Source organism: Sinocyclocheilus rhinocerous, unplaced genomic scaffold (assembly GCF_001515625.1).
Source record: "Sinocyclocheilus rhinocerous isolate Xijiao unplaced genomic scaffold, SAMN03320098_v1.1 scaffold480, whole genome shotgun sequence".
In the NCBI taxonomy this organism is placed as follows: Eukaryota; Metazoa; Chordata; class Actinopteri; order Cypriniformes; family Cyprinidae; genus Sinocyclocheilus; species Sinocyclocheilus rhinocerous.
Window position 1 is genome coordinate 1,745,399 of NW_015655401.1, and position 15,340 is coordinate 1,760,738.

General features: G+C 35.8%; 1 protein-coding gene across 1 annotated transcript in view; it reads right to left on the reverse strand.

Moving 5' to 3' along the window:
• LOC107718132 (protein Niban-like) overlaps positions 1 to 15,340 on the reverse strand; it is a 32,494-nt gene that overhangs the window by 8,040 nt on the left and 9,114 nt on the right. The window contains exons 2-8 of the mRNA XM_016525111.1: positions 10,065 to 10,195; positions 9,837 to 9,965; positions 9,632 to 9,746; positions 9,395 to 9,559; positions 7,712 to 7,827; positions 2,234 to 2,338; positions 1,725 to 1,887 (exon numbers count right to left, since the gene is read on the reverse strand). Coding sequence (XP_016380597.1) covers positions 1,725 to 1,887; positions 2,234 to 2,338; positions 7,712 to 7,827; positions 9,395 to 9,559; positions 9,632 to 9,746; positions 9,837 to 9,965; positions 10,065 to 10,195 — 924 coding nt within the window. The remainder of the gene's footprint in view (positions 1 to 1,724; positions 1,888 to 2,233; positions 2,339 to 7,711; positions 7,828 to 9,394; positions 9,560 to 9,631; positions 9,747 to 9,836; positions 9,966 to 10,064; positions 10,196 to 15,340) is intronic.

Consider the following 15,340-nt stretch of genomic DNA (forward strand, 5'->3'; position numbering starts at 1 on the left):
AGAAATCATTCTAATAGGGTGTTTGCACATGACGGGCGAAATGCAGCTGGAGGGCAGGAAGTGATTTTTCTCTCCATAGGAATCACTAGCAGAAACTCAAAATGCCAGTGTTTTGCGTTGTTTATGGATGCTTAAATTGGCCAAACCGAGAAACCACAAGGAGCTTTTATCGTGTACGAAAATGTGTTGTTCATAAGTGGGGAAAAGTCAAGAATTTGATTGAAAAACGCAGGAAAAAGTGGCTGGAAAACCTGTGTCTGCGGTCTGCGGTGTGATAATGCTTGTGCGTGCAAATGGTTATTATAGGATATAATAATATATTAAGATATTTATAAAGATATAAATAGATTGGGCTGCCACCTCTCACGCATTGTGACAGTCAGAATTTACTCGGTGCTAAACGCCACACGTAGACACATAAATAAGATATTATTTGCAGTTCAGAGAGCGTCACTGATTATAAAGAAACATCGTGAGATTGCGATCAATTGAAGTGAGTGACAGCTTTTTAGTGATTATATGGAAGCGCTATTTGCTCGCTTTCTAGGCAGGCTATAATCAATTCAGAATTTGAATAAAAGTTTTGTTTTAGGTGCTGCTAACAGGACCAACAGCCACATACCCTGTACATGCAGCAAAGTTTCAGGAGTGACTGAAAAAGAACGGATGAGATACAGTAAAGTCGGTAATGTAGGCTACTGTTTTAAGCATGGTGCATTTATATATATATATATATATATATATATATATAGCGCTTTCATTACATTGCTGCACACCCAACGCCCTTACAATCGTATGAGAGGATCTCTCTTCAACCACCACGCTATTACAAGAGAAAGTAAAACAACTTTTATTTAAATTCTGAATCGATTATAGCCTGCCTAGAAAGCGAGCAAATAGCGCTTTCATCTAACGTTAATCACTAAAAAGCTGTCACTCACTTCAATTTATCGCAATCTCACGATTCCATGAACTGCAAACAATATCTTATTTACATCGTGTTTACATGTGTGGCGTTTAGCATTCAGTGAATTCTGACAGTGTCACCCTGTATCTATTTATATATTTCTTTATTAATATTTTAATATATTATTATCTTATATTAACCATTTGCACACACGAGCATTATCCGGCTTCGCTCCTCCATACCGCAGACGCAGGTTTACAAGCCACTTTTTCCAGCGTTTTTCATTCAGATTCTTGAATTTTCCCCCCGTATGAGCAACACATTTTTGTACACAATAAAAGCTCCTTGTGGTTTCTCGGTTTGTCCGATTTGAGCATCCATAAACAACGCAAAACACAGGCATTTGGAGTTTCTGCTAGTGATTTCTATTGAGAAAAATCACTTCCTGACCTCCAGCTGCATTTCGCGCGTCATCAGAATCACGTGATTGCAAACAACCTATATGCTGATTTGCTGCTCAAGAAAAATGTATTATTATGGATGCTAAAAACAGTTGTGCTGCTTAATATATTTTTGTGGAAAGCATTATTATTTTTTAAGGATTCTTTGATAAATAGAAAGTTCAAAAGAACAGTATTTATTTAAAATATAAATCTTTTGTAACATTGCTGAAAAAAGCATTAATTTCTTTAAAAAATAAATAAATAAATAACTGCCGACCCCAAACTTTTGAACGGTAATGTATATAAACACACAACAGAAAGGAATTAACCATGGTATATAAGGCTGATAGGCTGTATAGACAGTCTGCTCATACCTTGCAGTTTAGTTTCCAGGAATGTTTGCGAGTTGTTGATCTGGTCCATGTCTGAGCGAATGAGCGCCTCCTGCTGTTTGGAGGCTTCTCTGCACTCATTTTTCAAACTCTCCAAACCTTCTCGCATTTGCTCATGTACAAGATCGTAGGTCGCTTCCACAGTCTAACCACGCAAGGAAAAAATAGAAAACACATTCACACCGTAAATATGGCCATCATAAACCCACTTCATCATGAACATAGAGCTGCCTTTGTCTACATGTTGCCTAATAGCTAATAGTCCCTTTATAGAACCTCTTCCAACTGGCACAGGCCATGAAAGACAATTATTTTTCGTGGTATAAAACTTTTATTGTTTTGGATAGTGTGGAGGTCAGATAAACGATTAATTTATTTAATATGGTCATACAGAATGGACCAGCAAAAATGTTGCCTGAGTGTGACATTCAACACATAGCGTGTCAAAGTTCTAAGAATAGACGCGAGGAGCAGAGGCTGATCTCACTGACCACAAACCACACCCTCTTCCTCTCCGGCTTCTTTCCCTTCAGCTTGGGCAACAGCTCTGTCTGCAGTGATGGCAGCAGCTCCTCCATCACTAGGTTAGCCAGCACCTGCAGATAGGCAGAGGGAGTCACTACTGAAGCCCACGGCAGCTGTAATGATACCAGACTGAGTCAAGACACAAAACACCCACATGGCACCGACTCATGGAGGAACAGCAAAAGTGTTGAATCACTGAGTTGTTGTAATGTCATAGTAACGAAGCAGTCTGCAACAGACAGAATCACCGCACACACAGATGTGGCAGTTGAGTCCTGTGTGAATACTGAGCTGTATTGATCAGGCAAATAAAACGGTCTGTCAGTGACACGAAATAGGCTTTAAAAATTATTAAAACTTTTTCATTATTAATACACATAAATACTTGATTTGTAAAATTGTTTAACTGACCATAGTTTTTCTATGATGTAATATTTACTGTATATATTCTGTTTTATATTATACAATACCATTCAAAAGTTTGAGGTCAGTAAGTTTTTTAAAGGGGTCATATGATGCGATTTCAAGTTTTCCTTTCTCTTTGGAGTGTTACAAGCTCTTGGTGCATAAAGAAGATCTGTAAAGTTGCAAAGACTAAAGTCTCAAATCCAAAGAGATATTCTTTATAAAAGTTAAGAGTCAGCCACACCTACCTAAAACATTTGTAATACGCTGATTTTTTGTGCTCAAGAAACATTTCTCATTATTAATAATGCTTAAGACAGTTGTGTGGCTTAATATTTTCTGAATGGTGGCGTAATTCATGTAACAACATGTTATTTATTTGTTAAGTAGATGTACAATAGGTACATCACCTCGTCATGTTTTTTTTGTGATAGTGACTAATTGTAAAATAGTTTATTTTATGTGTTTTCAGTTTCCTTACACAACAACACCTTCTCTGCCAAATTAGTGTTCAAAATTGGACCTAACAATAGTTGGAGGAAGGCAGAGGTGCTTCCTTAAGTAGCTACAGGACATCCTGTGAAAGACCCTGATGTGATCTCAAGATTTCATAACAGCAGGAGCTTTGGTATGAATTTTTGTAAGGAACAACATATCAATATTTTGTGGTACTTGCTAAGGCAGTTATGCAAGTGTTTTGCGAGTCAATGCAAAGTTTCTTGAGGGAACACATTAGTTAGGCGAGGGAACGCAAACGTTTTGCAAGTGCGTGCTAAGTTAAAGGTAGTGTTAGGAAGGTTACTTTGGAAAAGTATTAGGTTACAGATTACAAGATACCTTTTTCAACATTTAGTAAGTAGTGTAACTATTTCAATTCCTTAATTAAAGTAATGTAACTGATTACATTTGATTACTTTTCTAAGTTTCTAATGAATGTTTTCAACTGTTAACCATAGGCGGAGGGTGAACCAACTCCAGGGTAAGGCTAAAAGCAGCCAAATGTATTAAACATCATAAACCATATTTGTGCAGGGGCATTTTTTTCCAATTCAGTGCCATTTTTGCCCCAAGTCCCCGTGGCCAGCCTTACACGCGCTCCGCCTATGTTAATCAACTCTCAGACAAGTTGTAGCCTAAAGCTTTCAGCAGCAATGTGGAGTGATGTAACTGGAAGACGTGGTGCGCTGCAAATTTGAAGAGAATCAATCAAAAGCATTAGAATAGCATCGCTTTAACAAACGGCCCTTAATGCAGTGTTGCCAACTAATTTCCAGGAAAAGTTGCTATAGGAAGTTTGATTTGTTGCTAAAAGTTGCTAAATGACATTGCAATGTCATTGCATGGTAACGTCATCATGTAATCACAACGAAAAATTGTCACTGCATCAAAACTCAGCAACAAATATATTTTAGATATGTTAATTTAGATTTGCTCGTAATCTAATATAATTGCATAACATTAAAATATAAATAACCATTTTTAAATACAACATTAAATTATTGAACACTTACACAAGTTTTTTATTAGCTAGTAAACTATACATTCTGAACAATTATAGTTTTAAGCAGTTTATTAGTAGTTAGTATGCTACACAAGAAGAGTCTGTAAAAATAGGGCACAATATCATGTATTGATTTTTCACAGGTTGTTTTTTATTTTTATTTTTTACCTGCATTTTAAATTACATATTATATTTTGCGTTTTGGGTTACAGGGTTAATTGATAAAGGATAATATCCTGGAAAATTACTAGTGCCTTTTCCGTTTTTCTAGATATTTTTCTTACATATACTAACTGATCAACAATCGCAGGTACAAGCTACTAACTGTAACGGTTGTGCTGTCTAACTAAGTGCACGACGAAGGAGTAACTTCAATAAACAGTCTTTTAATTATAATCCACAGAGAGAACACATGAAATTTAGGAGCTGGGGTAACACAACACTTAGACACAAATAATAGCAGACAAAGGAACCAGGGAGAACACAGGACTTAAATGAACAGAGACAAACAAGATAATTAATAAACACAAGTGGAAATGAAAGAACTAATCAGAACACAGGAAAACTGGGTCACAGGCAGGTAGAACAGGAAAACACAATGAAAACAGACTAGACATGTTACACTAACAAGGTTTATCACAAATGAACAATTAATTCAATTATTATTATTAAATTGAACAATTGCAAATAACAGCAAACTTAATTCACATGGTGTGTGTACTTCTAGGCATTTTTGGTTTCCTCTTTTTGTGTTATTTAGATGGAAAATGTCTGCCTTTTTATTGTTTGAGCCACTTATCAAAAGTTGCTAAACAAATTTTAAAAATAGCTAAATTTGTTGCTAGGTGCTTTTGTAAGAAAAAGTTGCTAGGGTAGTCTGAAAAGTTGCTAAATTTAGCAACAAAATTGCTAAGTTGGCCACACTGGGTCGATTTGTTGCTAAATGACGTTGTGATGTCATTGCGCGATGACGTCATCACGTAATCACAACGCAAAATTGTGTCACTGCATCAAATCTCAGCAAAAAATATATTTTGTATATGTTCATTTTGATTTGTTAAAAAAATTGTTCGTAAAATAATATAAATGCATTATATAATAATATGAAAATATAAATAACTGTATTTTTAAATACAACATTGAATTATTGAACACTTACACATTTTTGAACAATTAAAATTTTTTTTATTAGCTAGTAAACTTGTAAAACTACACACTCTGAACAATTATACTTTTAAGCAGTGTATGCATAGAGGACCTACAATAATGTACAGTATTTGAAAAATAATGTGTTTTTTGAACATTAAAGCATGTCAACATATTCTGTTACACCAAATACACAAAATAATGATCTTTAAAATAGCATCATATGACCCCTTTAATACGAAGGAATTTTCACAGGTTTTTTACCGGCATTTTAAATTACGCATTGTATTTTGTGTTACAACAGATAATGGATAACGGATAATGTCCTGGAAAATTACTAGTACCCTTTCCATTTTTTTTAGATATTTTTCTTGCAGTGTACTAACTGAACAACAGCAGATACAAGCTACTAACAAGGTGTATCACAATAGGTGTGTTCGTCTTGAAGCGGCGCTGCGCAGATCGATCGGTGTTTGACATCAAAGCACCGCGAGAGCAATTAGAAAGCATGCAGATCCGTCAAATTATTGTTGAACAATTGTAAATTGCAGATAACTTAATTCACATGATCTCTGTACTGCTAGGCATCTTTGGTTTCCTCTTTTTGTGTAATTTAGATGGAAAATGTGTGCTTTTTTTATCGTTTGAATCACTTATAAAAAGTTGCTAAAAGTTGCCAAATAAATTTAAAAAATAGCCAAATTTGTTGCTAGGTGCTTTTGGAAGAAAAAGTTGCGTAATCTGAAAAGTTGCTAAATCTAGCATCAAAATTGCTAAATTGGCAACAATGCCTTAATGGCAGGAGGCTTCATGCACATAAAAAACAGGCAAAGCAACAAATTAATTCAACATATCCTAGCTTTTTACAGAAAATATTCAGATGTAACCCCCTTTGTAATCGTTAACATTTTCTTAAGTAACTGTAATTCAATTACACATTTTTTTCTCAGTAACTGTAACTGATTACAGTTACATTTATTTTGTAATTAAATTACGTAACCGTTTTTGTGTGTTTGAAGAGCGGAGAAGAGTCTTAGCTTTTGAAGTCTAGTTGTAGCCATATACTAATTACTAATTTATGCATTTAGCAGACGCTTTTATCCAAAGCGACTTACAGTGCATTCAGGCTATACATTTTTTACCAGTATGTGTGTTCCCTGGGAATTGAACCCACGACCTTTTGCACTGCTAACGCAATGATCTACCACTGAGCCATGAGTACCACTGAACTCATATACTTCTATACCATATACTTTTGTAGCCTACGTTTTAAATATCCTGTGCACATAGCGCTTCATCGTTTCATGATATTTTGGCCAAGTGTATTAAACGACAAGAAAAACTATAGCACCCATATAGCTACAATAAAGTTATAACCTGTAAGTTGATGAAATCGTTTAATGCGATGCACTTGCTGCCTCAGATACAGCTGTTCTAATGACAGACAAAACACAGACTTCCGTCATTCGCTGGTCAAAAACTAACTCCATTTGATCTTGATTTTCATAAAATGTTAAGTGCAAGTGTCTGATAAAGCCACAATACCAACTCTGATGACGTTTAAACGTTATCCCTTTCTATCTTTTTTTCCTATATTTCTGTGCTTAATGTTGTGCCGTTGGATTTTTTATTTATCAAAACTGTGACCCCCACCCCCCACCGCCATACCCTATGGTTTTGTGAAACGCCGCCACTGCGTAACGCCATTACATGTGATTAGTTACTCCCCAACACTGGTTAAAGAGACATGGTGTTGTAAAAATCTGAGATAGGAGAAACAAATATATTTCAATGCTTTTGTGTTCACAAAACTTTTGAGTTCCTTGCTTTTGCTTCAAAACAACGACAATGACAAATTTAATGAGCAAACAAAAGTTTTGTGAGCGAGTACTAAGTTTCTTAGGGGAACGCAAAAATATTGAAATAACATTTTTCCTCCTGTCTTATTTTTTCCTATGACCATGTCCTGCTGTAGTATCTACTTATTAAACAAGTTATTAAATGTACATTTTTAAATTATTCATTTAAATAATTCTGCCTATTAATCATGTATCTATCATATTTAAATGTTTTTACATGATTTATAAAAACTATCCTCATAAAATATAAGCAGGCATTTAAAACTTTCAGTCAAGCATGAAATGACAGTCCATTGAGCCACATATGGGATGTTATCAGCATGACACTCCTAAATCCCTGTCCACACTCAGCCTTTGACTCCACCAGCCTGCTGACCACAGTATGATGCCTGCATTAATCACAGCGCATTACTCAGGCTCTCTGTGGCCACTACATCATGACTCATCTGATTCATTCAAAAGAAGTGGACTCTGCTTTTCTGGAAACTCATTCAAAACATGCTTGTGAGTAATATGGAGACCAGGAGGCCCACCTGACAGTCAGTGCCCACCAGCATATCCCATGATTCATAGTGACCCTTCTCCTGCCTGTAGAAGTGAATGGCCTTTAGGAAAGCCTGCACCTCACATTCCATACTCTTCAGATAATCTGCAGAGACATAACAGAGAGAAGAGAATAGTTCTGTCAGATTAATCGATTGTGTAATATAGAATCATGTGAGCAACTTCTCTTTTCTGGTTCCAGAAAAAAGGAAAAAGACCAAGACAGAAATTATTTGGAAATGGCAAATAAGATGAAAGGCTTTTGCGCATTACTTAAATGAGTGAAAACTGAGAAACCCATCACCCTAAATGACTTGTACTGTTAAATAAGGAAGAAATAAACAATCTAACATTCAGTGTTGAGGATTAACTAACTAAATGTTGCAACTAATGCAATACGTTTTCAGTAGTGTGACAGTATCTTACCTATTAAAAAACTATATACAGTGGGTACGGAAAGTATTCAGACCCCCTTAAATTTTTCACTCTTTGTTATAAAATAATAAAATTAATATTAAAACGAAATATAAAATTAAATATTTGAAGGCTGCTCTTTCTTACTTTTTTATTTTATTTTAAGCTGTTTTTAGTGTATATCTAGCCATTCCATAATCATAACCATAATCAAGTTTCAAGTAAAACTTTTTTCTTAATAAATAAATAGTTTTAGATTATTATATAAATTATATATTATTTTTTAACATATTTTAAGATATTGTCTTCAGATAATCAGATAACCCTTAACCCCAAGTAAACGGTAACACTTTAGAATAAGGAACACATATTCACTATTAATTAAGATTTTTCCCTCAATAAACTCCTTATTTGCTGCTTATTAATAGTTAGTATGATAGTTGTAAAGTTTAGGTGTTTGGTAGGATTAAGAGATCTAAATTATGGACGGTCATGCAAAATAAGTTATCTGATTATCTGAAGATATGTGCTTTATAAGTACTAATAAACAGCCAATATGCTAGTAATATGAATGCTAATAAGCAGCTAGTTAATAGTGAGAATTGGTCCTTAAAATAAAGTGTTACCAAGTCAACTTTGGTGTGTATCTCATCCCAAACATGAATGATACCTTAAATTGTGAGGCTTATTTTGAAGTCTTTTAGAATCTGACTTTCAACTTACAATAGCAGACGAAAGCAGAATACAGTTACTTTTAATGTAAAAATAGTCTTTACAACAGTTTGATTTTGCTCTGTGTAGGTGGTTATCTCTTCTCTCTCCCAGTACATGAAACATGAAGGTGTGAAAGTGGAGTCTTTTGCAGTTGTGTGACGAAGTAGAAGATTATTGCACACATGATGCTCTGCAGAGGCAGTGTAACCGCTAAGCAGCAAGTACGCAGGAAGAGAGCATTGCAATTCTGAATATTATTAGTGTATCACCATGACCACCACAGAAAAACAGTAGTAAACTGATGCAAGAGCAGAGGCTGCAACATGCAGCTTGAGGTATCCTCTCATCAGCCTCGCTACCGTGTTGATGGTGGGTGTACAGAGAATTAGTCAGAACGGATTCAAGAAGTACTTTCAAATTGAGCAAACAGAAATTCTGTAGGAATTAAATCTTTCCCCTTGGGGTATAAATGACAAATATGATCATAGACCACAAATGCAAAGTCAAAAGTGCACTCTGAGACCGAGGCAGTGCTGATCTGGTACCTTGGTTCTGATGCCGAATGCAGTCGTTCAGGATTGAGACGAAGCGGGCCCGCTTCTCCTCCTGCTGGAAACAGAAGTACGAGTCTCGTCTGTAAGGCAGACTCAGGTACACAGGAAGTGGACCGGGAACCGCCACCACAGGAACGGAGGGCTCTTCCTTGGAACCTGAACAACACACAAACACTCATTCCAACCAGAAGAGAGAGATCAGGATGACAGAACCAGACAAACACTCACCATTAGGATCAGGAAAGGCCTTGTCTACGACGGCAGTGTATTTCTCCTCTGAGGTCAACACAGTGCCCCCTGTTGGCAGGTGTTTGTGGCGGGCAGGGGTTCCCTTTGTATATGACTGGATGCATGAAATATTACAACATCATGAGAACGTTCTGTCAGAAAAAGTGCCTTTTATGTGAAAAAATGATCAAAGATAACTTTTAACCTCCTGGCTATCATGTAACTCCAGGCTATAGTCAGCACGGACCACAACAAATCTCTCTCTCCACTTTTTGTTGTCATCAAAGTAAAGCACATTGTCCTTGTACAGGACCTCTGAGGCCTGCAGAGGCTCCTAGAAGTGAAACATACTAGTGTCAGTGAGAGTAAATAATGTAAGTGAGAGTGCAATAAAATCATTGATGTTGTCAGTGTAAGACAGTTATGCTTTCACCTTCTGTTTGAGGAGCTGGGCCTGTCCTGCTCTATGCTGCTCCACCTCATCCTTCAGATGGCAAAAGAAGGCGATACAGCTTTGTCTTCTGTAATGAGGACTAAAGTTCTTCAGCTCAGCCTCTGTCCGGCCTGCACACACATGAAAGATCAGATTGCCCTTGTGAAAAAGAAGTGTGCTTAATTGTATTGAATGTGCACTTGTGATGTACCTAAGATCTTAAAAGTATATTTTAAAAAGCTGTACTTGCAAATAACACATTAATGAAATAAAAGGCCACTTAAATACTTAAAGGGATAGTTCACCCAAAAATGAAAATTGGCCCATGATTTACTCACCCTCAAGTCATTTATTTTATAAATGTATACGTATTTCCACAGTCGAAAAGCTGATTGATCAATTACATGACACATGATACGGATAAGTTGTGTTATATCTTTCAAAATACCTTCCGATGTTCATTCATGTTTATTTGGTGCTATAAGTACTAGTAAAATAGAAGAGATGACTAGTTCACGCTCTGCCAATTCACAGTGATCTGTCATGCCACATTAAAGAGCGCCAAAATGGTATTTATTGTTTGAATCATTTTCAATCCAAGACATTGTTTCATATCAAAAATAACAAACAATTTATTGGATGGGAGGTGTGCTGCAATGTTCTGTTCATTCATTAACTGAAAAGAGCATAAACCAAAAGATCGATTCATCTGCTTTGTGTGGTGTTAAACACAAGTGGTGATGCACAGACTGTCTGTTCTCTTCATAATTAAATGCATAATCTAGCCTATGTGCTTGTGTAAGTTCATGATTAAAAATGAAAAGGTGAACAAAAACAAAAGCTGTTTAATGTCTTATTAAGATATGTAAATTAAAATGACAGGTAATAATAGATTATGAAGGAATTTTTACAACCCTGTCAGTCAAAATGATTGACCAATGCTAAATTCTATCCCAACCTCTGACTTAAAAAGTTAACTTCTTATGACTGGTTATTAACACCCTTCAGTACACTTTTAAAAAGTTCACTTTGTAATTTCTTTTCTGTACATTGTGCTTTAATAATCTTTTGTTGTACTATTGTTGTAACTATTTTTGAGCTGTAGTGTGTTATCTGATATTTACATTTAATACACTGAATGACTTGTGGTTACACTTTATTTTAAGGTGTCCTTGTTATAGTGTAATTATACATTTAAGTGCTGAGTAATATTAATTAACTACATGTACTTACTATATGGTTAGGGTTAGGATTAGGGTTTGGCTTAGGGTTACTTGCATGTAATTATGCATAATTAACTGTTATTATAATAGTAAGTACATGTAACATGTAAAGTGTTACCACATATTTTTTTAAATATAATAAACTGTAACTTTCTCATAAAAAATGTGTAATTACAAATATATTTAAATTTGGTACAGAGGTGTAGTCAAGACCAGACCTTCCAAATCCAAGAACAATGACTGAACCCCTCGAGACCCAGATCCAGACCAAGACTAGACCCATCGAGATCCAGACCAAGACTAGACCCTTCAAGACCCAGATCCAGACAAGACTTGACACTTCAGGAACCAGATCCAGACCAAGACTAGACTCCTTGAGATCCAGACCAAGACTAGACCAGTCAAGATCCAAATCCAGACCAAGACTAGACTCTTTAAGACCCCGATCCAGACAAGACTTGACACTTCAGGAACCAGATCCAGACCAAGACTAGACTCCTCGAGATCCAGACCAAGACTAGACTCTTTAAGACCCAGATCCAGACAAGACTTGACACTTCAGGAACCAGATCCAGACCAAGACTAGACTCCTCGAGATCCAGACCAAGACTAGACCAGTCAAGATCCAAATCCAGACCAAGACTAGACTCTTTAAGACTCAGATCAAGATCAAGATTAGACCCCTCGAGACCCAGATCCAGACCGGGACTAGACCCTTCAAGACCCAGATCCAGTCCAAAACTAAATTTGAATAAACCAAGATACTGAATTTATTGCAGAATTTATTTATAGTGTTTAACAGTTGTTTTAACACCTTTAATTTATTCACCTTTAATTTAATTTATTGTGAACATCATACTAGCATACTATTCTGAATATTTCTGCCATATTTTTATGAATATTAATTGTAGTACATATTATGCCAAATTCAGCTATAGCTTGTTGAAGAATGCATTACTCGGAATGTGTGATATGACCAAAATACAATATAAGAAATTTTACTGTAATAATACATATCACAATATCTACAGTCTTGAAGGGTGTCAAATTAATGCAGTGAGATCATGCATCTTATTGTTCCTGACACTTGAGGGAAGAGAAGGTCTGTGACTCATTCCTAAAGACTGAGCCATCTTTACCACTTCACTGCACTGCCAAAATGACATGGCACAGAGCGCAGGCCTGAGTCCATTGCAGCATTATTCCACTGAGCAACCTAAATTCAAAACAGTATTTGCAACAGCTCTTGGGCTTGGATCCCAGTTTCCAAGCTTTTAAAGGAAAATATCTTTTGACTTTCCTTGGAAAAACATTTTTCTGCCAAGGAGTAAACAGTATAGAATTCTGATTGTCTGGATGAATCCACTGGCAGCGGCTACATAATATGTAATTTACAGGGCAAATTAGACATGCTATATTAACCATTACCACTGCTTTGCAAAACAGTGTCCAAGACAATTTAGAAAATGACAGAATACTACTGACTTGTGGCCCAGCTATGGTCACCATAATGATTCTGATCATACAATTGATTTGGGATTACAAAAAGGGATGTTGTGGAGTCTAGATTCAATGTGAGCCTGATATATCAACTTATGTTAGACCGCAGGAAAATGCAATTCTAATGTTGAAAATTTACCTGAATGATATTTTGCCAATGTAAACAAGTAACCATCACTGATCTCATCTGCTAAAACTTGTTGGCATCTTGTCATCATCATGTGGAGTTGTGTGAGAAAGTAACAGAAATCATTAGTCACGGATAATCTTCCCTGTTCATTTGAACCATTTGATCCAGTTCAAAAATTGGACTGAACGATTTATTCATAAATAAATTGTCATAAATCCCACTTCAGTTCGGCTGACTGACTCAATGATCTGATCTGATTAAAGTCTCTCTGTTCCTCACATAAATCTCTCATAAAATAAAATAAAAAGATGATACACATTCTGTCTTTCTTGGAGTGACAATTCCTGGGTTAAAAGGGAGCAAAGTTGAATATGAAATTATACAAACACAATAATCGATTCTCATCACCCACTAGCATATAAAGTAGAAATACAAAAACGACAAGGAAAGACAAGCAAAAAAAAAAAAAAAAAACTGAATACTTTAAGCCATCATCTTTAAAAAATTGAATGAACACAATATATTGTTTACATCTCAAAATAAGCAATAGGCAAGCTACATCAAAACACAAACATCAATGTAACAGAGACAAAACAAGCTTACATTTAATACGGCAAAATAACCTCTACTAACACTACAACTGTTGCTCATTTCTTATTGCATCACAGTGTCACACTTCAAATGTGAGAAATCTCCATCTTCAGAAAACGGATTGTAACTTCTTGAAACATCTTGAACAAAAGGAAAATCAAAATCAGTTATTTTAAAATAGAAATTCTGACAGTTTGCTTATTTGAGGCAGATTTCTTTCCTTCTTGTAACCCCACCCCCTCCTCTTAAGGGAGTTTTCCTTGTTATTAGAGTATTAGATTTCAGGGACTTTCAGGGGTAAAGCTGTTTTTAAAGATGCTGTACGAATAAAATTGGATTGACTTGAGCTGAATTGAATTAAGTGAGTTAGAGAACAGACAGCTGCTCTGAGGAGGGCAAAGACATGAAAGAGTGGTTTCCTGTGAGGACACACACACCACAAATACACACCACACAAACACACACTTGTGATAAGAGCACAACCGTTGTAAATACTGGACAACTCAGCAAATTCTTTCTAAAAGATACAGAAACTATGAAACAACTCTTACCAGGTTCACAACAGTAGCACTGACAGTCAGTACTAATAGTAATGCAACATTGCACTCAGCATTTTGATATTGTACCACACTTGTCCAAATCCACTGAATTTTGAAGGTTTCAAGAATGATCACTATGTCAGTTATATCTTCTACAGGCTTAAACCATGAAGAGGTACAGTACAAGAGGGCAAAAGTGCATCCAAATGAGGACATATCTACTACACATCCCAGGAAGTTTTTTATGGAAAAATTAACCTCTTGTAGCTTTTTAAGCTATCAAAAATACACAGAGTCAAGATTGCTGCATGCCCAGAACAGTCATATTTTTAATTTTTTTTATATGCGTCGTAACTATGCACTAACAAAACTCTCTAACTCTTATAGGGGACGTGTCAAATATGCATGTGTGTGTATGTCGGTGATGTGTGAATTATGTGTGAATTATGGATCAGTGATGTGTGTGGGTTGCTTGTATCTGCCCCTACACTCTGCAGATTTCTGAATACACACAGTGCTTATGTTTGTCCTCAGCATCCTTTCATCTGGACTGAGATTTCAAACAGCTGCTAGTGATAGTGGAATCTCTGTATGGCAGTGGGCCTTTCTTGGTTATTGGTATAGTTAAATATAATTTGTGCCTATTACAGGTCCAATGTAATTGCAGGATGTATTGATGCAGATAAATCCTCAACTCTCAAGAAAACAGAGAGAAAAAGATGAATCATTTATTGTAGTATATATATATAGGCTACTGTATATGCAAACACTTTATATGCTACTTTTGAACAGTAGTATATATACTGTTATATACTATATATGTAATGTAAATGTTTTTAACATAAGTCACTTATGCTCACTAAGGTTACATTAATTTGATCAAAAATATGATTCAACAGTAATATTGTGTAATATTACTAAGTGGTATGTGTTATTTGTGAAGTGAGGTCATTTCCTGCAAACCCAAGGGCTGCTAACTTTTGAGGCAGCTGTGAAATCAACGGAAGGTTTAAAAGGGGTCATATGACGTTGCTAAAAAAAAAAACATTATTTGGTGTATTTGGTGTAATGCAATGTGTTCACGCAGTTTAAGGTAAAAAAAACACACGTTATTTTCCACATACTGTATATTAATGTTTCTCCTCTATGCCCCGCCTTTCTGAAATGCGTAGATTTTTACAAAGCTCATCGTTCTGAAAAGCGTGGTGTGCTCTGATTGGCCAGCTATCCAGTGCGTTGTGATTGGTTGAATACCTGCACACACTCGAATATTTGATCAAAAATAAAATAAAA